Source organism: Pituophis catenifer, unplaced genomic scaffold (genome assembly GCF_029215685.1).
Source record: "Pituophis catenifer annectens isolate HBS135680 unplaced genomic scaffold, rPitCat1.0.hap2 SCAF_2, whole genome shotgun sequence".
Taxonomy (NCBI): Eukaryota; Metazoa; Chordata; class Lepidosauria; order Squamata; family Colubridae; genus Pituophis; species Pituophis catenifer.
The window spans coordinates 120,557,157-120,575,807 of NW_027256882.1; the positions used below are offsets into that span (position 1 = coordinate 120,557,157).

General features: G+C 37.2%; 1 protein-coding gene and 1 non-coding gene across 4 annotated transcripts in view; both read left to right on the top strand.

Moving 5' to 3' along the window:
* TNPO2 (transportin 2) overlaps positions 1 to 18,651 on the top strand; it is a 29,424-nt gene that overhangs the window by 261 nt on the left and 10,512 nt on the right. The window contains exons 2-14 of one of the 3 annotated variants that reach the window (XM_070937387.1): positions 2,542 to 2,657; positions 3,579 to 3,654; positions 5,214 to 5,363; positions 7,027 to 7,133; positions 8,788 to 8,921; positions 11,291 to 11,372; positions 12,728 to 12,850; positions 13,971 to 14,089; positions 14,547 to 14,607; positions 15,615 to 15,783; positions 16,230 to 16,382; positions 16,538 to 16,763; positions 17,683 to 17,854. In XM_070937387.1, coding sequence (XP_070793488.1) covers positions 2,559 to 2,657; positions 3,579 to 3,654; positions 5,214 to 5,363; positions 7,027 to 7,133; positions 8,788 to 8,921; positions 11,291 to 11,372; positions 12,728 to 12,850; positions 13,971 to 14,089; positions 14,547 to 14,607; positions 15,615 to 15,783; positions 16,230 to 16,382; positions 16,538 to 16,763; positions 17,683 to 17,854 — 1,671 coding nt within the window. In that variant the 5' untranslated portion in view covers positions 2,542 to 2,558. Of the gene's footprint in view, positions 1 to 2,541; positions 2,658 to 3,578; positions 3,655 to 5,213; positions 5,364 to 7,026; positions 7,134 to 8,787; positions 8,922 to 11,290; positions 11,373 to 11,519; positions 11,557 to 12,727; positions 12,851 to 13,970; positions 14,090 to 14,546; positions 14,608 to 15,614; positions 15,788 to 16,229; positions 16,383 to 16,537; positions 16,764 to 17,682; positions 17,855 to 18,651 lie in introns of those variants that run through there. The other 2 variants (XM_070937389.1, XM_070937390.1) reach the window with 2 other exon arrangements.
* LOC139313501 (small nucleolar RNA SNORD41) lies at positions 17,435 to 17,507 on the top strand. The gene has a single exon (XR_011600109.1). It is a non-coding gene; the product is annotated as a small nucleolar RNA SNORD41 (small nucleolar RNA).

Here is an 18,651-nt window from a genome sequence, read left to right on the forward strand (position 1 = left end):
CCTAGGCAGGAGGAGTTGGGTGAAGGAGAGCCTTCAGGAGTTCGGCCGAAGGTGCTGCGTTCGGATGGCGTGAGGAGGGCCGGTGGCGGAGCGGAGCCTCTTGATTGTCTGAGGAGACGCCAGCCATGCTGGAACGGGGTGGGTCGGTGGGCGCGACGCCGTCGGCGTGGGGAGCGACCCCGGAGCTTCCGTTGCGGCTGGCGGGGCCCTCCGCTCTCTGGAGGGACAAGTGGCTTTTCCGGGGGGGGGAGAAGGGGGCTCAGGTGCCCCGCGGTGTCGGCTGCTTACCGCGGTGCGCCTCTGTGTAGGAGGTGATGCTGCGGAACCCGAGCGGGCGGGCGGGCGGAGACAGAAAAGCAAGCGCGTTGGGGACTTGAGCGGAAATGTGCTTCGAAAATGCAAAAGACAAAAGCCTTGGGCTGATCGAGAGCGCCCGAGGGTTCTCTTAGCCCGGTATCTGCTTTGCCCCCCCACCCCACCCTCCCCGAACAACTGCCCAGACGCTTTCGGAAAGCTCAGTAAGGGGCAAGAAAGTGCTGCTTTCCTTTCTTAACGCGATTGTCTTCTGGGGCCTCCCTCCCTCCCTCCCGGTACTTGGAGATAATAATCTTTTAACATGGAGGCCCCGTTGAATTGTTGCTGATGGTTGCCTGGCGGGATCGTGGAATAAAAGGATTTCCTGGGTTCTGTCCGGTGTGCACTGAGTTTTTCAATGGATTTAGTCCGTGTCCTCTCCCCTCCCCTCCTCCCCCCATCAAAATAACTGCTACAGAATGGTAGAATGGCTTTATTTTTCTGTTTATGATCTCCTTTCAAGCATTTATGCTTGATTTTATAAGATGCTTACATTAGAAGGAATACAACCTTTTTTTTTTCTTTCGTTACTGTTTAAAATTATCGGGATATATTTGCCAATTGACGAGTACAAATGTCTGCTATTAGCAACTCTTGATTCTTCTATATATTTCTTGAGAATTGAGGATTCAATATACCGATTTTTTTTTTCATAGCAATGTTTCTCTTGTATTTTTTGTTCTTGGGGCTTTATAAATAGCTTATCCTTGAGTGCCTGTCTCCAATAATACCCTGGGTTTTATTGTAATTCTTTTAACAACACAGTATCGTGGTGCAATTCAATCCAAAAGTAATAAGTTTCCTTGCATTAGGTCATGGTAATATGATCTTTTTAAAAAATGGGTGTTTTGGAACATATGGCATAAAAAGCTTAAAAAACAATAGAAGAGGGGATGGCTTTTAAAGGAGGAAGAGCAGGTCCCATGGATTAATTTCTATAATAAAAGCATTCAGTCTTGATTGAAATGTAAAGAGAAATACAAACAGATCTAGAAGTTATAGTTTTGTTTGGTCCTCTATCATAGGATATTGGGTATATTTAAAAATCCCACAAATACGTATAACTAAACGTCATTAAAGGTTCCCCCCCCATACAAAATATCACAGCTTGGAAATAATTGGACCACTTTATGAGAGATAAATGGATTGCCTGTAACAAAGGAGCATTTGACATGTATGAGTTCATGTGCTCAAACAGACTGAAAGATTTGAAAAATCTATTACATTTCATGGCAAAACTGGTCATATAAGTATATTGGGATGAGGAATCAGTTCTACCAAGAGTTTTAGCTAAAGGTCTGAAAGTGAAGCTGGAGGAGAGGGAGCAGTCAAATAAGTTGCTGAGTTTGAAGAATTTACAGCTTTTTAATTTTTAATGTACTATTTTTGAAAGATGGTAAATTAAGGCATCTGGCTTCTTCTCTTCATCCCATATCATCCTCTGCATTAATTTCCTTTGCTGTCTTCATGTAATTTATTTTTCAATTTATTTCAGTATAAATCCTCCTTCCCTACCAGATCTCTCTATATGGGAAAACATGGAAGCAAATAGTTCCCTACCCCCTCTGCCCCACCATGACTAAATGTTGTGTGCTGAGTCATAAGTAGAGTTTCAGTGTGGTGCCTCATATTTTTCTAGTAGCCTCTAATTGTTTTTCCTTTGAAAAAAAATTGTCTTAGATATTGCAGATAAAAGTTCCTACTAGATTTCATTTATTCTGTCTTGTATATTCTTCTGTTTTCATAGGAAATCGTAGCAATTTTATTTATAAAGTTCATGTAGAGTATTATATTGCATAAAAGTATGGTACTTTGTTGGTGAAATATGCCATCATTCCATCTGAGAAACTCTGGCTGATCTTCAACATATCCTATGCCACAGAAATATGGAATTAAATTTATCACTTTTTTTTATTAATACAATGCATTTTTAAGCCCTCATAAGCAAAATCTTGGATTTACATTTCATCCTTTCTTTCCTGAATATATGTTAGGCTGGAATGTAGTAAAGTTTGTGTGGATTTCCTAAGTCTGGTTTATAAAGCAATGATATCAAATATGTGTAGCCATATAATTTTGCATGTAGATTAATGTCCAGGTTGCATTCTTAAGGAATTTTGCTGTTAGCTTTGCTTGTATGTGTATAACTACTTTTAATTTATGTTTTAATAATTTTTCTAACTACAGATAGGCAGTTTTCCATCATGGACTGGCAGCCAGATGAACAGGGCCTCCAACAAGTTCTTCAGTTGCTCAAAGATTCCCAGTCTCCAAACACAGCAACCCAGCGTATTGTGCAAGATGTATCCTTGAAATAATTTGCATTGCTACAGCATTGCTTGAGATTTAAAAAGAAAACAAAATGCAGTTCTCATTTGCAATGAAGCTAAAGAATAGAGGGAGAAAAATGATATGTCACATTGGGTAATACAGGTAATCCTCGACTTGTCACCATTCATTTAGTGACTGTTCAAAGTTACAATGGCACTGAAAAAAGTTATCTATGACCGTTTTTCCCCACGTATGACCGTTATAGCATCCCCATGATCATGTGATCAAAATTTGGGCACTTGGCAACTGATATGTATGTATGACAGTTACACTATCCTGGGGTCATGTGATCACCATTTGTAACCTTCCCAGTTGGCTTCTGACAAGCAAACTCAGCTGCATGATTCACTTAACTGCAGTGATTCCCTTAACAATTGTGTCAAAAAAGGTAATAAAATGGAGCAAAACTCACTTAATTACTGCTTTGGTTAGCAATGGAGGTTGCTAACCTCCATTGGTTTGGGACTCAGTTGTGGTTGTAAGTCGAGGACTACCTGTAATTACTAATAAACAGTTTATTAACAACTTTCCCAACATACTACTTTTCCAGATATTTGGGGATGCAATTCCCATATTTCTGGACCAGCATTAATATTGATTGGATTTATAATCTAGGTCACTGGAGGATATCACAAACTCCTACTCTAAAACAGTGCTAGGAGAAAACAAACCTGAAAGCAGTTCTTCTGGCAGCTTCTTATTCTTGTTGTAGTCTTTTGTAATGGGCTGGCTGCGGGATTTTGGTTCTTGCATTTCAGCATATCTGGCAAACACCAGGTGGCAAAAAGCTGCTGTCGTAGGACAATATGGTCTTATTGTGGCTAGAAAAAAGAGGGCTTTTGGAGACTTTTAGTTAGAACATATTAAGAATGAATTCTTAACTAATGCTACAGAAACTGAAACAGCTCAACCAGTTCCCTGATTTCAATAATTATTTGATATTTGTTCTGACACGACTGAAATCTGAGGGTATGTCTATTAAATCTATTACAACACAAATTTTAAAAAAGCTATGCATTATCTGTATAATACATCTAATTTATAATGTCTGCTTAAATTAATTAGCCATTAGTATATTGGGAAAATTAGATTTTGACTTAAGCGACATGGCATGTTTAGCTTCTGAGTAATGTTGGAAAACTGCCTGATTTAACAGATTAAAGGAGATTTCCCTTTTGATGTGTGACTGATAATTTGGTGCTCTATATGTCTTAGAAAGCAAAGGAGGATTTCAGGAATCAAAAACTCTAGCTTCCTTTGTTTTGTTTAATGCTGCTCCATTGGAGCTATGCTCCCCCTTCAAAATGGTAGAGCAAGGGTTAATAGGCTGAGCTTTTGGAAGAGTTCCAATGAAAGAATATGACAAGCCCATTGTAAACACATAAATTAACTCGCAAGAGATCCTATAGATAAAGGTGTTCTATGACTGATGACCAAAGGTCTGTAATGTCCTGATTTTTAAGTATACCAAAAGGATTGAAGTTGTTTGGATCTTTACAATAATTTGTAATAAGCCAATGTTTGTACTAGAAACTAATGAGACTCCTGAGTGAAATAACTGTAATAATTATATTTTAACCTTTTTTTTCCCTGAAGCTTTTGGAAGTTTTGTTGGATGACTTAGGAACAAAGAATCATTTAATTCTACACACTAGATTTATTGGTATATTAAAATGATCTCTTTTATTTTGTGAAAGCTAGGGTTCATATAGCCCTTACGGTCACCCACCCTTACGATCTTTTTTAACAAAATTTAAACTACTAAAAGGCTAATATTATTAACTCTTTAAGTTTGTATTTTTGGTATCGAGGCAGTAGTGTTTACCCCATCAATTATAATACTTTGGTACACTGAAACTAAAAAAAAATACTGTTGAATAATCCATGCATCTTGATTTTTAAAATTTTAATTGAAATACTATGATCTTTAGCACTGCTCTGAATTATAGGAGAATAAATACAACATGAAAAACATGAATAGAAATTGATATAATCTAGCTCAGTACATCTACAATGGTACTGTCAAATTTCTTAAAATCTAGAACTATATATATTACATAAGACACAAGGAAGTACATAAATGCTAAATTGCATTTGTAGAGCCAAAATACAATCATGCTGCTAAATTTGTTGGCTGAATGGGAGATCAGACTGTGACCTTTTTCAACATAGCTTGGTTTATGAACTTTCTCCAGTTTATTAGCAGGATCAGATGTTAGAGTCTAAACATAGTTTTGCAGTCCAAAATATATGAGAAAATTATAGATGCATAATCCTATGGATGTGTTTAAGACATTCACAAGTAAGGTAATAAAATGCATATGCATACATAGGCTGCATTACTTTTTTAGTATACATAACTTCGTTGCATGACAGTCAGCCAATTGTTGAATCCAATTTTTTGTGTCCTTATTCACATCACTTTTATTTCTGTTTTTTTACATGTTATTATATAAAATGTCTCAGTAATTTTATGTAATGTAATCTCATAAAATTTAGTTCTAATCCAACTGATCTCTTTAAAACAGATGAACCTACCCGTTCTCTGAGTGGCTTGATCCTGAAGAACAATGTGAAAGCTCACTACCAGAGTTTTCCTCAGCCTGTTGCTGAATTTATTAAGCAAGAGTGTCTTAATAACATAGGGGATGCTTCTTCTCTTATAAGAGCTACAATTGGTGAGTAACAGTAAAAAGCTGAGGATGAATTACTAACTACAATTAATCTGTGCAGTGTTTTGGGTCTGAAATGAGCTCTGGAGCATATTGGAATGTGAAAATAGTATCTGTCTGCAACTCTGTGCAGCAGCAGTGGGTTTTTTTCCAGGATTGTATTGAAACTGCAAATAACAGCTATGCATACCAATAGAGACATAGATACTTTGAAGGGTTTCAGATAGATGCTACTTTCTCTCTCCTGTATACTCCCAGCCTTCTTTTAAACATTATTTCTGAAGAGCTGCTTGTTATTAGGAAGGAAGGGTTATACAATGTCTTCTTCTAAATTAGTGCTGTGAAAGTGTTTTAATTAGAAGCAGAATTATTTAATAAGGTGCTGCTTTAACTTGTAATTGTCAGCTAACTGTGCAAATTGGAACTTGTTTACCTCCCTCTGTGTATAGGAAGAGTTGTAAAAAGTAGGTGACAGGGCTTATCAGACATGAAGCAAGTGGACTGTGTAAATGGGATTTGTTGTATAGACCTTAGTCATAGTATAGAGCAGGGGTCACCAACCTTTCGGACCTCGGATCACTAACTTCATAATTTTAAATCTCACAGACCACTAAAACGATCTGCCTAATGACCAGCTGGGTGGGCATGGCTAGGTGGTCATGTGACTGGGTAGGTGTAGCCAACTCGATGTCACTCACATTGAGGGGTGCCTTGCCAGCCTCTACTCGCCCCTCCCCTCCTGCCTGCCTGCCTGCCCGGGCTCCTTAGGGCCCCAACAGGAAGCAGTTGTTGTAGCTAAGCAGCCACCATGAGAAAGAGTTGACAAAACAGCTGGCTCAGTTCAAATTGGATCTGACCGAGAAGGAGGCTCAGCAGAAGCACCTCATTGAGGACTACAAGCATAGGCTTTCCAAGCAAAGGGAAGACCTGCAGGAGTGCAAGGCCAGGTACTGGCAGATGGAGGCTCAGCGGTCTGAGATGGTCAGCCAGTTCCAGGCCATGATGCAGTCCCACTGGAACAAGGCCTTCTGGCTCTTCGCCACCAGCAGCACTTCCCTCCAGCCTTTGCCAAAAGCCCCGCACCAGGAGGCTGAAGCAGACCCCAAGTTGGAATTTCTATCCCCGTCTGACCGGCACAAAAAGACCTCAAAGGGGGAGACTCTCTGCAGCAACACAAACATTCATTGTATGTATCCGTCCCAGGGGCCAAGTTTGAGGACCCCTGATTTAGTGCAATATAAAAAATGCAAATAATTGTTCTGCGGACCACCAAAATTTTCTCGCGGACCACCAGTGGTCTACAGACCACCAGTTGGTGACCACTGGTATAGAGTATCTCTTTAAGGGCAAAAAATATATAAAAGTTTCATTTACTCCAATTGTGGCTCTCCAAAAGTTAACATGTAGCATAAAGGATTTGCGCACTTTGTTTTTGTTACGTATAAATAATAGTTCCTCCTAATATGTCTCAGTGGCTTTCAGAGTCTTAGCATGTTTTCTGTTAGATTAGCTGGGGAACCAACAGCTCTCAGCTCCAGTGAATAATAGGTAACAAACATGTTGGGTCTTAAGTAGAAAATTCATTTTTTATTGCAAACATAAAATCAAAGTTCTTATATGAGAAATTGGCTTGTGAGGTGATCTTATAGTTTGTTGTTTCTTTTGGCAGGTATTCTTATAACAACAATTGCTTCCAAAGGAGAATTGCAGATGTGGCCAGAGCTTCTGCCCCAACTCTGCAATTTACTTAATTCTGAAGATTACAACACATGTGAAGTGAGTCTGGCAACTGCATAGAATTAATTGATGGCTTGAGCCAGCAAGATGGTCTTAACTGCGGCTATAGAGTGTATAGATTTGGCATTGAAATTTTCCTAAGAAAGCTAGTGTAAGTGATGCCAGAGGCCATATTTTATTTAGTGTGTTAAGGATTTTTCAGTTATTTCTAGGTATAGTATATTAATATATTGAACTTCTAATTTAGTCACTTCCTGTTCATTGGAATCCTATGTCTTCTCAGTAATCGACTATTGTGAGTTTACTCTTTCTGATCAGTAAACATCAGAGTCCCTCTGTGAGGGAGATGACAGTTTTAAAATTAGACAAACCTTCCCCTCCCACTCGTGTCTGACTCTAGAGGGCGGTGCTCATTTCTGATTCACAGCCAAAGAGCCAATGTTGTCTGAAGACATTTCCATGGTCATGTGGCCAGAATAATTATATGCTCAAGGTGTACACAACACTGTTACTTTCCCACCAAAATGGTAACTATTTATCTACTTGCATTTGCATGTTTTCAAACTGTTAGGCTAGCAGGAGCTGGGGCCAGTAACAGAAGGTCATCCTGTTACATGACTTGTGTCTCGAATACCAACCTTGCTGTCCACAAGCCCAGCGTCTTAATTGCTTGGTGTTTGTGCCCCTCTAAGATAGATAACATAGGATAAGATAAAATATTGGTGTTTTCAGGATTTATGAAGTTAATTGAATATTTTAAAAAGCCTAGCTGGTATTAGATGGTGTTCACAATTTTTTGAAGATGCAATGTCATATTTCAGAAATGTGTTCTTGCTTTACACAATGTGATGCAGGTAGTACAGGTAGTCCTTGACTTACAACCAGTTGGTCAATAACTGTTCAACCAACCCATCCTCAAAGTTACGACAGCTGCCTCACCCGCTACCCCACATCACGTGATTGCATTGTGGGAGCTTGGCACTGATCTGCATTTACAACTGGTTGCAGCACCCTGCAGTCACATGACTGCACTTTTTTTTTTGCTCTTTCTAGTAAAAACCTCTCCCATTCAGAAGTATAGATTGGCTTAATGACAACACAGTTCACTTTATGACCATCCTAAAAAGAGTTGTTACAGTCACATCTGCCTTGGTTTACTGTCTGAATAATCTATGACTGAAATTCAGAATTCCATTGTGGCTGTAATTTGAGGACTACCTGTATCTTGTTTTATTGTGCAATTTTTCATCATCCTAAAACTTCATAGTTAAAATGGGAGGTGTATAAAAAGAGAGAGTTGGGCAGTATCATGTCCAACTGGTACTCTAAAAAAATTTCAGGTTAAACATTTGCATCTTGGAAATATGGATATTCTAAGAATATATCGAAGTGCTCCCAGTTTTTAAAAAATAACAATCCAATTGGTACTCCTGCAATCTCTTTAGCTATTTAGCCACTAGAATGGCACATAATCAGGTTGTTGCGTAGGAAGTCTGGCTCTGAGTAAGAGGACAACACGTTCCTTCAAATTGGCAGCTTGTCTCTTTTTTCTGGCACACAGTGAATACCGCTCATGTTAGAAAAGCAATTTGAGGAGCAGAGCCAAGCTGCAGGCATTCAAATGAATTTTAGGTGCTCTTTGCCTGTTTTTCATCTCCATATATTTGTTACTAAATGTTACAATGCTCTATAGGGGGCATTTGGTGCCTTACAGAAGATCTGTGAAGATTCTGCTGAACTCTTGGACAGCGATGCTCTCAACCGGCCTCTTAATGTCATGATCCCAAAGTTCCTTCAGTTCTTCAAGCATTGCAGCCCCAAAATTAGGCATGTATCTGTTCTAACATCAATGAAACATTTAGTGGAATGTGCCATTTCAGATTAAAATTAATGATAGTAATTAAAGCTTTTTGTAATATATTTACTGCTTTTTGATTGAATAAACCAAAATTGTATTGCTATCTAATTTCAAAAAAAAATTCTGTCACAAAATTAGTAGTAGGTTTGGCAAATAGCCTGGGTATCTAAACTAGTCTTACTGATCTTTGGAATCTCTGATTGGGTTGATTTCCAATTCTCAGTTTTCTTAGCAATCGAGAGTGCTGACAGTCAAGGTCCACCCATTACAATAATTAACCATACTTGTGGGTAATTCAACCACAATTGTCTAAGTTCACATGATGTTAATCCTTAACAATAATTTTGTAAAGCACAGTGACCAAGTCATATTAAAAAGAAAAGACAAAACATTTGATAGTTTAGTGTAATAGGTGAATCTAGATAGAAGCTTCATAAACTCATGAAACTAAGCCAAAAGTCCTGGTTGAAATAAATCAGGAAATAAATGTGTAGTATAAATGGCAGCAGTCCCCTCCTTCGTGATGGGATTTTTCTTTCTTTCTTTACAAGTAATGGAACTAACTAGAAACCACCATTAATTCTATGTGTCTAGTTTACACATGACAGGCGATAGAGTAAATTATTAATAAACAATAATAGATATGTGACCATTGGGTTTTGCATCCTGAATTGCTTGGAATACAGTTTTCAATTTAAGAAAATGTTCGTAATGGCAGTTTTCAGATTAGGCCCCTTGATTACATAAACAGAAAAGCAAAGTTGTTAGAAAATGCTGCTTGTCATGTTCAGGCTTCCATAAGCAAGATTCTTCTCTGAATGTTCCCTACAGAGTGCCAAGTGTGAAGAAGAACATTTATTGTTATATAGTGACATATTTTAATCTTTGGAACTATCCTTGTAACATAGTTACCATTTTAGTAATGTAAAAATATATTTTCTATCGTGTTAGGCTTTAATAGAATCAATCAAATTACTGCTTTGGTAATCAGTTTTACTGTTAATTGTTTTAATAGTATATTAAATTTACTATTATTAAAATAGTGTATTAATAAAATAATAAAATAAAAATACAATTCATATAAATTGAACTAATAAATAATAAATAAATTACAAACTGATCCTTAGTTCTTAGGATTACATTACAAATGAGCACTGCACTAAAATACTATAGTTTCCTTCCACCAACCTTGTTGTTTTTTTTCCCATCAAATGCAGTGGGCATTGACAAGCATGGTTCCTTCCTCTGAAGGTGACTGCTGGGAAACAAGCATCCATTGTTGTAAAATTATATGATCATAGTTTTGCACATCGTGCTTCAAAATTGTTTAAACATATTTTACTGAATAAATCAAAACCAATGTTATATGCGAAGCAACAATTAAATAAATTGTATGAGGACTTTGTGCAATAAGCAAACTCAGTTGTGTTTGGCTTCATTGGAAATAGAAATTTAATACTTAGCGAATGTTCAGATCTTAATAAAATTTTGCTAAGTTTCTTAAAGTTAGATCTATTTCTTATTTCACATTGTATGAGAGCGGCAAAGTATGGAAACCGTTTTATTTAAGATGGAATACTTTCTTTTAAAAACCCTCCAACATTCATTATGATTATACTACTATTATTTAATGACTTGTAAAATTAATTAGAGTAAGCTCTCCTGTTGTAGTATTAGAGTTGTACTTGAAGGAATATTTGTTTGTAGGTTTTAATTTTGAAGGCTTGGGGGAGGAAAGAGAACAAAAGGTTATAAGTAAATAATTTCATTTTTGAATAGAAAATACCAGTAGTCCTCAACTTGCAACATTTCATTTAGTGACTGGTCGAAGTTACAACAGCACTGAAAAAAGTGCCTTATGACTGTTTTTCACATTTACAACTTTGTAGCATCCCATAGTCATGTGATCAAAATTCAGATGCTTGGCAACTGACTCATATTTATGATGGTTTCAGTGTCCCAGGGTCACTTAATCACTTTTTGCAAACTTCTGAGAAGCAAAGTCAATGGGGAAGCCAGATTCACTTAACAACCATGTTACCTAACAGTTGCAATGATTCACTTAATAACTGTGACAAGAAAGGTTGTAAAATGGGGCAAAAGTCACTTAACAAATGTCTCGTTTAGCAACGGAAAAATTGGGATCAATTTTGGCCATAAGTCGAGAACTACCTGTATAAATAAGCAAAGAAAATTGTTTTGTTAAGTCTGATCTATTTTTAGAACAAATTATTGGTTGTCCAGAACTTGAGTTTATACCATGTTGTTAGTAAATTACTGAAGTCAATAGCAAAGGCTAAACCAAATATTTTTAAAGCTGTTGTTTTCTGTTCCTTAGGTCGCATGCTATTGCTTGTGTCAACCAGTTCATCATGGAGAGGGCCCAGGCCTTGATGGATAACATAGATACATTTATCGAGGTGAGAGGAATTAGCCTAGGCCAACGGTTGTTTTGAAGGTTCAGGTTTTAAAGTCCACTTATATATTAGGTGTTCTATGGACTCATTAGTATTATAATTTTAAAGTACAGTTGGGTAATTCCCAAATCCCTTTTCTCCAACTCCCAGATTCCTTCCAACTTGCAGCACTTCCTGTGTAACTTTGGTGAGCAACTATAATAAACTGATAACTTTCTGATAGACTTTATAGACTTCTAAAAATTAAAAATGCATCCTTAAAATTAAGGCAAAAATCTCCTTGTAATATCATTATAACATAACACTTTATAGATGGGAGGGGAAACTTGCAGCTCTGACTTTGTGAGTTTTCCCACATCCAGGTAAATTCTCTTCTTTAATTAAGGAGAAATCACTTCATCTTAAATAAAAAGAAGTCTGTGAACATCTTCCAGAGGTTTTCTTTCTGATTATTATAGTTTTTGGATCAAGTATCCTGAAACTGGAAACATATCAAATGTTTTCCGTATCTGAACAATGGTGGGGAGAAGCTGTGGAATTTTTGGAGGGAAATTTATTTACTGGCTTATGTGTAGATGAGAAGGCCTTGAAATTTTAAGAAATGCTAAAATTCTTCAGCACAAAGTTTGTCATTGAATTAACAATTCTTTAACCTTGCAACATATGATCAGATTTTCTTATGTGATTATTATATTTGTCTACTACTGTAACTATAGGGAGTATCAGGTCTTTTTTTTTTTGTCTAGTGCTTAATATGATTTCTTAAAGGAAGATAAGGATGTCAACATTTGCATCCTTAGCTTTCTATGTTTTAGTAATTTTTTTTTACTGCAGTTACATATCCATGGACAGAGACAACCTTAGAAAACACTGTCCAGTACAGAGAGAAAGATATTTGGTTCTTAATACCAACATATTCCTTTCCCTAAATTTAGATAAATATAATATGGCCTCAGCTATGCATACTGAGGTCACTGTTTTGTTGTCTTGTGCCACCTCTGTACTTGAAAATATGCAGACTGTCTGTGAAAAAGTTGAATATTCATAGAGTGTACAACCAACAGTAAACCTGAAGCTTTTCTGTTTTCTTTCTGTATACGCTTGTTTTTGCTTTACTAACTTCATTGTCACCATGTGTTCATTTGTTAGAAATACTACTTGCACTTGGCTTGAGTTGCATGCGAAATAAATGCATTTCTGTATTATTGACAAAGAACACAGATTGTAGTTTTTTTCTGCATAGGAAAGAAGATATTCTCTCTAGGCTGCAACAGTTCTCGAAGATCCAAGTATTTGTCCAGTTGTTGAAGATGGCATTGGATTCATGTCTTAAAATAATTTTTCCCCATTCTTGGCAGCACTTATTTGCCTTGGCAGTAGATGAAGATCCTGAGGTTCGAAAGAACGTTTGTAGAGCATTAGTAATGCTGCTAGAAGTGCGAATTGACCGACTGATCCCTCACATGCATAGTATCATCCAAGTAAGTACTCTTGCTTTGAAAAGTTGGTCCCTCTAAACCAATGATAGCAAACCTACCACATGCATGTCAGAAGTGACATGCTACAAGATTTTGAATGACAAGCAGCATTTATTGATACCCAACAACTATTCACCCTGTTGATGTTTATCAAATATAAAGTTTACGATGATTACCAAAGAAACTGAATGAACAAAAATACAAAAAACATGTGCACCATCCAGTCTAAAATTTTGTCTACACTGTGCAACATTCTAGAAGTTGATATTTATTCACCAGTTTTTGGGGGAACAAAGACGAAAAAGGGATAATGTGTAATAGCCACTTATATAGGTCTACTGAAATGTTCGTTCTCACTTACTTATGCTACAAGTCACAAGCAAATACATATCAGGTCACTGCCAAATACAGGTAGTCCTCAATTTACAATCATAATTGAGCCCAAAAGTTCTTCTGCTAAGTGAGCCATTTGTTAAGTGAGTTTTTCCCCATTTTCGACCTTTCTTGCCACAGTTGTTAAGTGAACTGCTGCAACTGTTAAGTTAGTACACGGTTGTTAAGTGAATCTGGCTTCCCCGTTTGACTTTGCATGTTGGAAGGTTACAAAAGATTCTGACCCTAGAACACTCATAAATATGAGTCAGCTGCCAAGCATCTGAATTTTGGTCACCTGATCATGGGAATGCTGCAACAGTTGTAAGTGTGAAAAACAGTCATAAGGCAGTTTTTTTAGTGTGGTTATAACTTCAAACTGTCACTAAGTGAAATGTTGCAAGTTGAGGACTATCTGTATTCTCTATTCAAAAATAAAAATTATTTACTTCCAACCTTTGTTTTCTTTCCTCCCCAAAAGCCTTCAAAATTAAAACCCACAAAACTTCAAGTACAACTCTTAATTCTACAACAGGAGAAATTAATTAATTTTACAAGTCATTAAATAATAGTAGTATAATCATAATGAATGTTGGAGGGTTTTTAAAGAAAATATTTAAGAATTTAAGAACACCACTAAATGAGGTGTTGTAAGTCAAGGAGTACGTTTACTGCTTTTTGCAGCAAACACAAAGCAAAAAATGGTTTCTTGAATCAAAGCTTTTATGTCACGTGGTTTTGTCTGTTACAGTATATGCTTGAGAGGACTCAGGACAGTGATGAAAATGTGGCATTGGAAGCATGTGAATTCTGGCTGACATTGGCTGAGCAACCCATCTGCAAAGAGGTGTTGTCTTCACCTCTAGTACAGTGAGTAATTTAATAGTGGCTGTAGTGCCAGTCTACTTTTGATCCATGAACTTTGTTTTCATGTAGTAAGTGATTGATATTTACATTGTGAAAGTTTGCAGATGATTCCACTATTGTATCCTTTCTTAACAGAAGGTTTGTGCACCATGATCATTGAAAGGGTCCATGGTGAAGAAATGGTTGAGAACCAGTGTTCTAGAATATTTATCACTTTTTTAATCAACCCAAATCTGAATGGACTTTATAATTTACTGTGACATGCTGTAGTTGCTTGCCTAACAACAGAAGCTATGATATCTTGCCTTTAAAAATAGTGCAAATGTTTTTGAACTCTCAAGATGCTATTGAAATGCAAATCATACATTTTCATTCCTATTTGTCAAAGCTGCTGTTATCCGTATTGTTCTGAATCAAATTTTCACCTGATAAACTAATCTATCTCATTTTCTTTTAACAGATTGATTCCTATTTTGGTGAAGGGCATGAAATATTCAGAAATTGACATCATATTGTTGAAGGTATTACTTTGACCATCCAAACAATTTAGGAATACTATATTGCTTAGTTTCTTGATAATTTTTCTTTTCTGACTTTTTATCACCACTCATAGTTCTTTACTAAGCCATGTTAGTTAAAATGATATTATTCTGTGTTGTATAGTAGCTTCAATACTGCTTCATTGTTTTTTATATTACTGCTGAACATCCATCCTGGTATAGTGGAAAAAAGATAGTAGACATTTTTATGAAACAGTACATTATCTATTGAAAAAAATGTAATACACACATACACTATACACATACTGGTCCCTTCATGTCAGTTTTGACTCCTGGACTAGTCCTTGTAGTTTTCTTGGCAAGATTTTTCCAGAAGTGGTTTGCCATTGCCTCCTTCCAAAGGCTGAAAAAGAATGATATCCACCTAGCTGGCTTTTTAACTAAGGCAGGATTAGAACTCCTGGTCCCCCAGTTTCTAGCCTTGTGCTTTAACTACTACACCAAACTGGCACTTATAGTTTATATATCAGGTAACCAAAAAAAAAGTTATCAGCAATAAATCAGATGGTATGGATTTTTGCCTCTTAAAGAAAGTTATAACATATTTGTAAATACAAGGAAAAGGCTGAGCAAATGCATTTATGGAAATGATGCATGATCTTCAACCTGACAGCAGTGATGGGTTGTTATATTCGTACTGTCTGATCCATAGAAGCATTGTCTGAAGCCTCTTGAGAAACTAGAAACTTGTAGTTCACTTCATTCTATCAAATGTTTAAGTCAGCATTTTAAAGTATTTTCATAAATTGATTTCTCACTAGTCAAATACAAATGGCTGCAAGTGAACATGATATCCATGGTCTTTGTTGATGTCTTATCAGAATCTATTCTATACAGAGAGTAACTCTGGGCTTCAGGGAATAATTCATTGAAGAACCAGTGGGATACGATACAGTGTTTTGTTTTCCTAGCAAAAGAGATATTCCCTATCAAATGGGATTCCATAGGCTCTTTCCTCTCATTTACAGGGTGATGTGGAGGAGGATGAAGCTATCCCAGATAGTGAACAAGATATCAAACCTCGCTTTCATAAATCACGCACAGTTACTCTGCAGCACGAAGAGGAGCGGTTGCAGGATGAGGAAGATGGAGAGGATGAGGATGATGACGATGACACACTGTCTGACTGGAATCTGAGTGCGTAGGGGAATTAGTATTAAACGGTGCTCTAGGGATCGAGAGGAGTAAAATGCCAGGGATGTGGAAATAGTGCACATGGGTCAAATGGAGAGAGTACTATACTATGACAATTTTTGAACTTGAAACTCTAGCCCTGTGTAGGTGAAATACTTTGATGTTATATGAAATTGGATGATAATTAGAGGCAGAAAACAAGTTTTGCTGGGAACCAGTTGTTACTCTTCTTTGTGGCTGCCCCTTTTTTATTCTAATTTTACATCATCTTGGCAGGGACTTGAGAGAAGAGCATATACTTAATTTTCCAATGCATACTGTTGAACTTATAAATGTGTTTCTGACATAACAGGGTTTAGCGCAGAAGCTCTTTGTACTTATTGATGTGAAAAGTTTTTCTCCTTTCAGAATTCATGTCATTTCTGTCACATGGTTCATTTCTTTTGCAGGGAAGTGTTCGGCTGCTGCCCTTGATGTGTTGGCCAATGTCTTTCGAGATGAGCTTCTCCCACATCTGCTCCCACTACTCAAGGGGCTGCTTTTCCATCCTGAGTGGGTCATCAAGGAATCTGGAATCCTTGTCCTAGGGGCAATTGCTGAAGGTGAATCTTGAAGTTATTAACTTAAACCAGAATTTATTTCTACTGAGGGACATTAGTGATCACTTTTAAAAAAGCATGGAACTGACAGTTTTAATAAGTTTACCTGAGTACGTCTAGTCTAGATCATGTACTAAAAACATCTTTTGCATTTCTAGGCTGCATGCAGGGCATGGTTCCTTATCTTCCTGAGCTGATTCCCCACTTGATCCAGTGTCTGTCTGACAAGAAGGCCCTGGTGCGTTCCATTGCCTGCTGGACCCTGAGTCGCTATGCACACTGGGTTGTAAGCCAACCCCCAGACATGTATCTCAAGCCTCTGATGACAGAGTTGCTCAAAAGGATTCTTGACAGTAATAAAAGAGTGCAGGAGGCTGCTTGCAGGTAATCTGCTCCTGGAATGCGTCAGTTATCTGTGAAGGACAGCATTGGAAACTTAAGTTTTTTCTTTATCGGCACAAATATGCTTTCTTATTTATTTACTTATCTATTTCTTGTGCTTCTTTTAATTTGTAATCAAAGTGGCTAATAATTAAAATACAAATAAAACATTGATGATCCTTTACCACCCTCAGTTCTCTCTGCTTAAATGTAGAAATGTCTTTGTAGAATCCTAGCAGATTATTGTTATCACCTGGGCTTGATAGGGAGCTTAAAAATGCTTAAGAAAGGTATCTGGAAACCTTGAGCTTCCATCTGTAGCCTTGAATAAAACTAGGATTTGTAGCACGAATGGATTTTTGGGAAACATAAATGCTGCATAGGGTATTACATATTCTAGTGCTCTTTATTCCTGGCAGTTTGGCTTGAGATCATGACTTCTATTTTCCAATATATAAGCAGCAGTTTGACACTGGGTTCTTGGAAGAGCGAAGCTTCATTTTGCCTGCCTAATACAATCCTGAGAAAGAAACACTGGGAGAACAATAATTATTACATTGCCAGCCTGCACCCAGAATATATGGTTTGTGTGGGCTGGCCACCCATATCCTGAAGCATGTCTTTGCTACAAAACTCCCCTTGTAAGGCTTTCTACTGTTACCTTGAGGCTTTCTTTGGATATGATGAAGAATTTGATGATTGAGCTCTATCACATGATGAGTCATGTATTCGTACTGTCTGATCCAGAGAAATACCCTTATATTTCAGATCAAAAAGAGTAATTAGGCTAGCACAATAAAACTAATTTTTTATCCAAACTGAAACAAGTATTGGATTGACTCTTCATTTCTATCTGTCCGCTTCCTAGTGCTGTTATCCTTTGGGTTTGTATTCACTTCTTATATTCATTTTTCTTTTTTAGTGCTTTTGCCACCCTTGAGGAAGAAGCTTGCACAGAATTGGTCCCATATCTCAGTTTCATTCTGGATACTTTGGTTTTTGCTTTTGGAAAATACCAGCACAAGAATTTGCTGATCTTGTATGATGCAATTGGCACTCTGGCTGATTCTGTTGGACACCACCTCAACCAGCCGGTTAGTACATTTTTTCCTATTGGCAGCAGTGTCAGCAAAAACTGCTAGCATTCAATGACTGTGTTTAGTTGAACTGTTTCCCTATTTCTTCCCACTTGAATAAAATGCTATTAGTGCCAGAATTTTTGAATATAGGCAAATCCAGATTTTGAATTTTTTTGGGTTTTCTACTCAATAGGATAAGATTAGAGGGAAAGGGATCTGCTATTTATATCTGTTTTCTTTAAAACAGAAATCCCTAAATTAAATGTTCTTCCATAATAAGATTTGATGGTAGTATAGGTAGGGCTCTGACCCCCAACAAAAGAGTGTAACCATAGTGGGGTGCCTCTTTTACTGCTCTTGGATTTTCAGCAAACCTGTTTCCTTAATGCTAATGTCTCACAGATGGGATTTCTGGAAAAGAAAAGCAGATAAATACTCAGTTCATGACTGTTGATGCTCTTGATACTAGGAGATTTCCTAGTGACTAGAAGAACTTGATGGAAAGGGTTAGCTCAATGGAAGAGATCTTACCCTTTGTGCAGAAAATCCCACACTCGGTCTTTGGCATCTTCAGTTAAAGGATCTCAAGGTGTAGTCCAGGTTCTAAGGTAGAATAAACCAGGATTATGCAGATTCTGAGGTAACAGTTATATATTTAGGGGGGGAAAACCCCCTTGAATCGAAGAATCTTTTGGGGCACCAGGATAGAATGAATTTCAGAGTTCTTTCACAGAAAACAACTTCCCCTAATAATTAAGATTTATAGTTATGGGGAGTTTAGAGCAAGAAAAGAGCAATGTTATTGCCAGTAC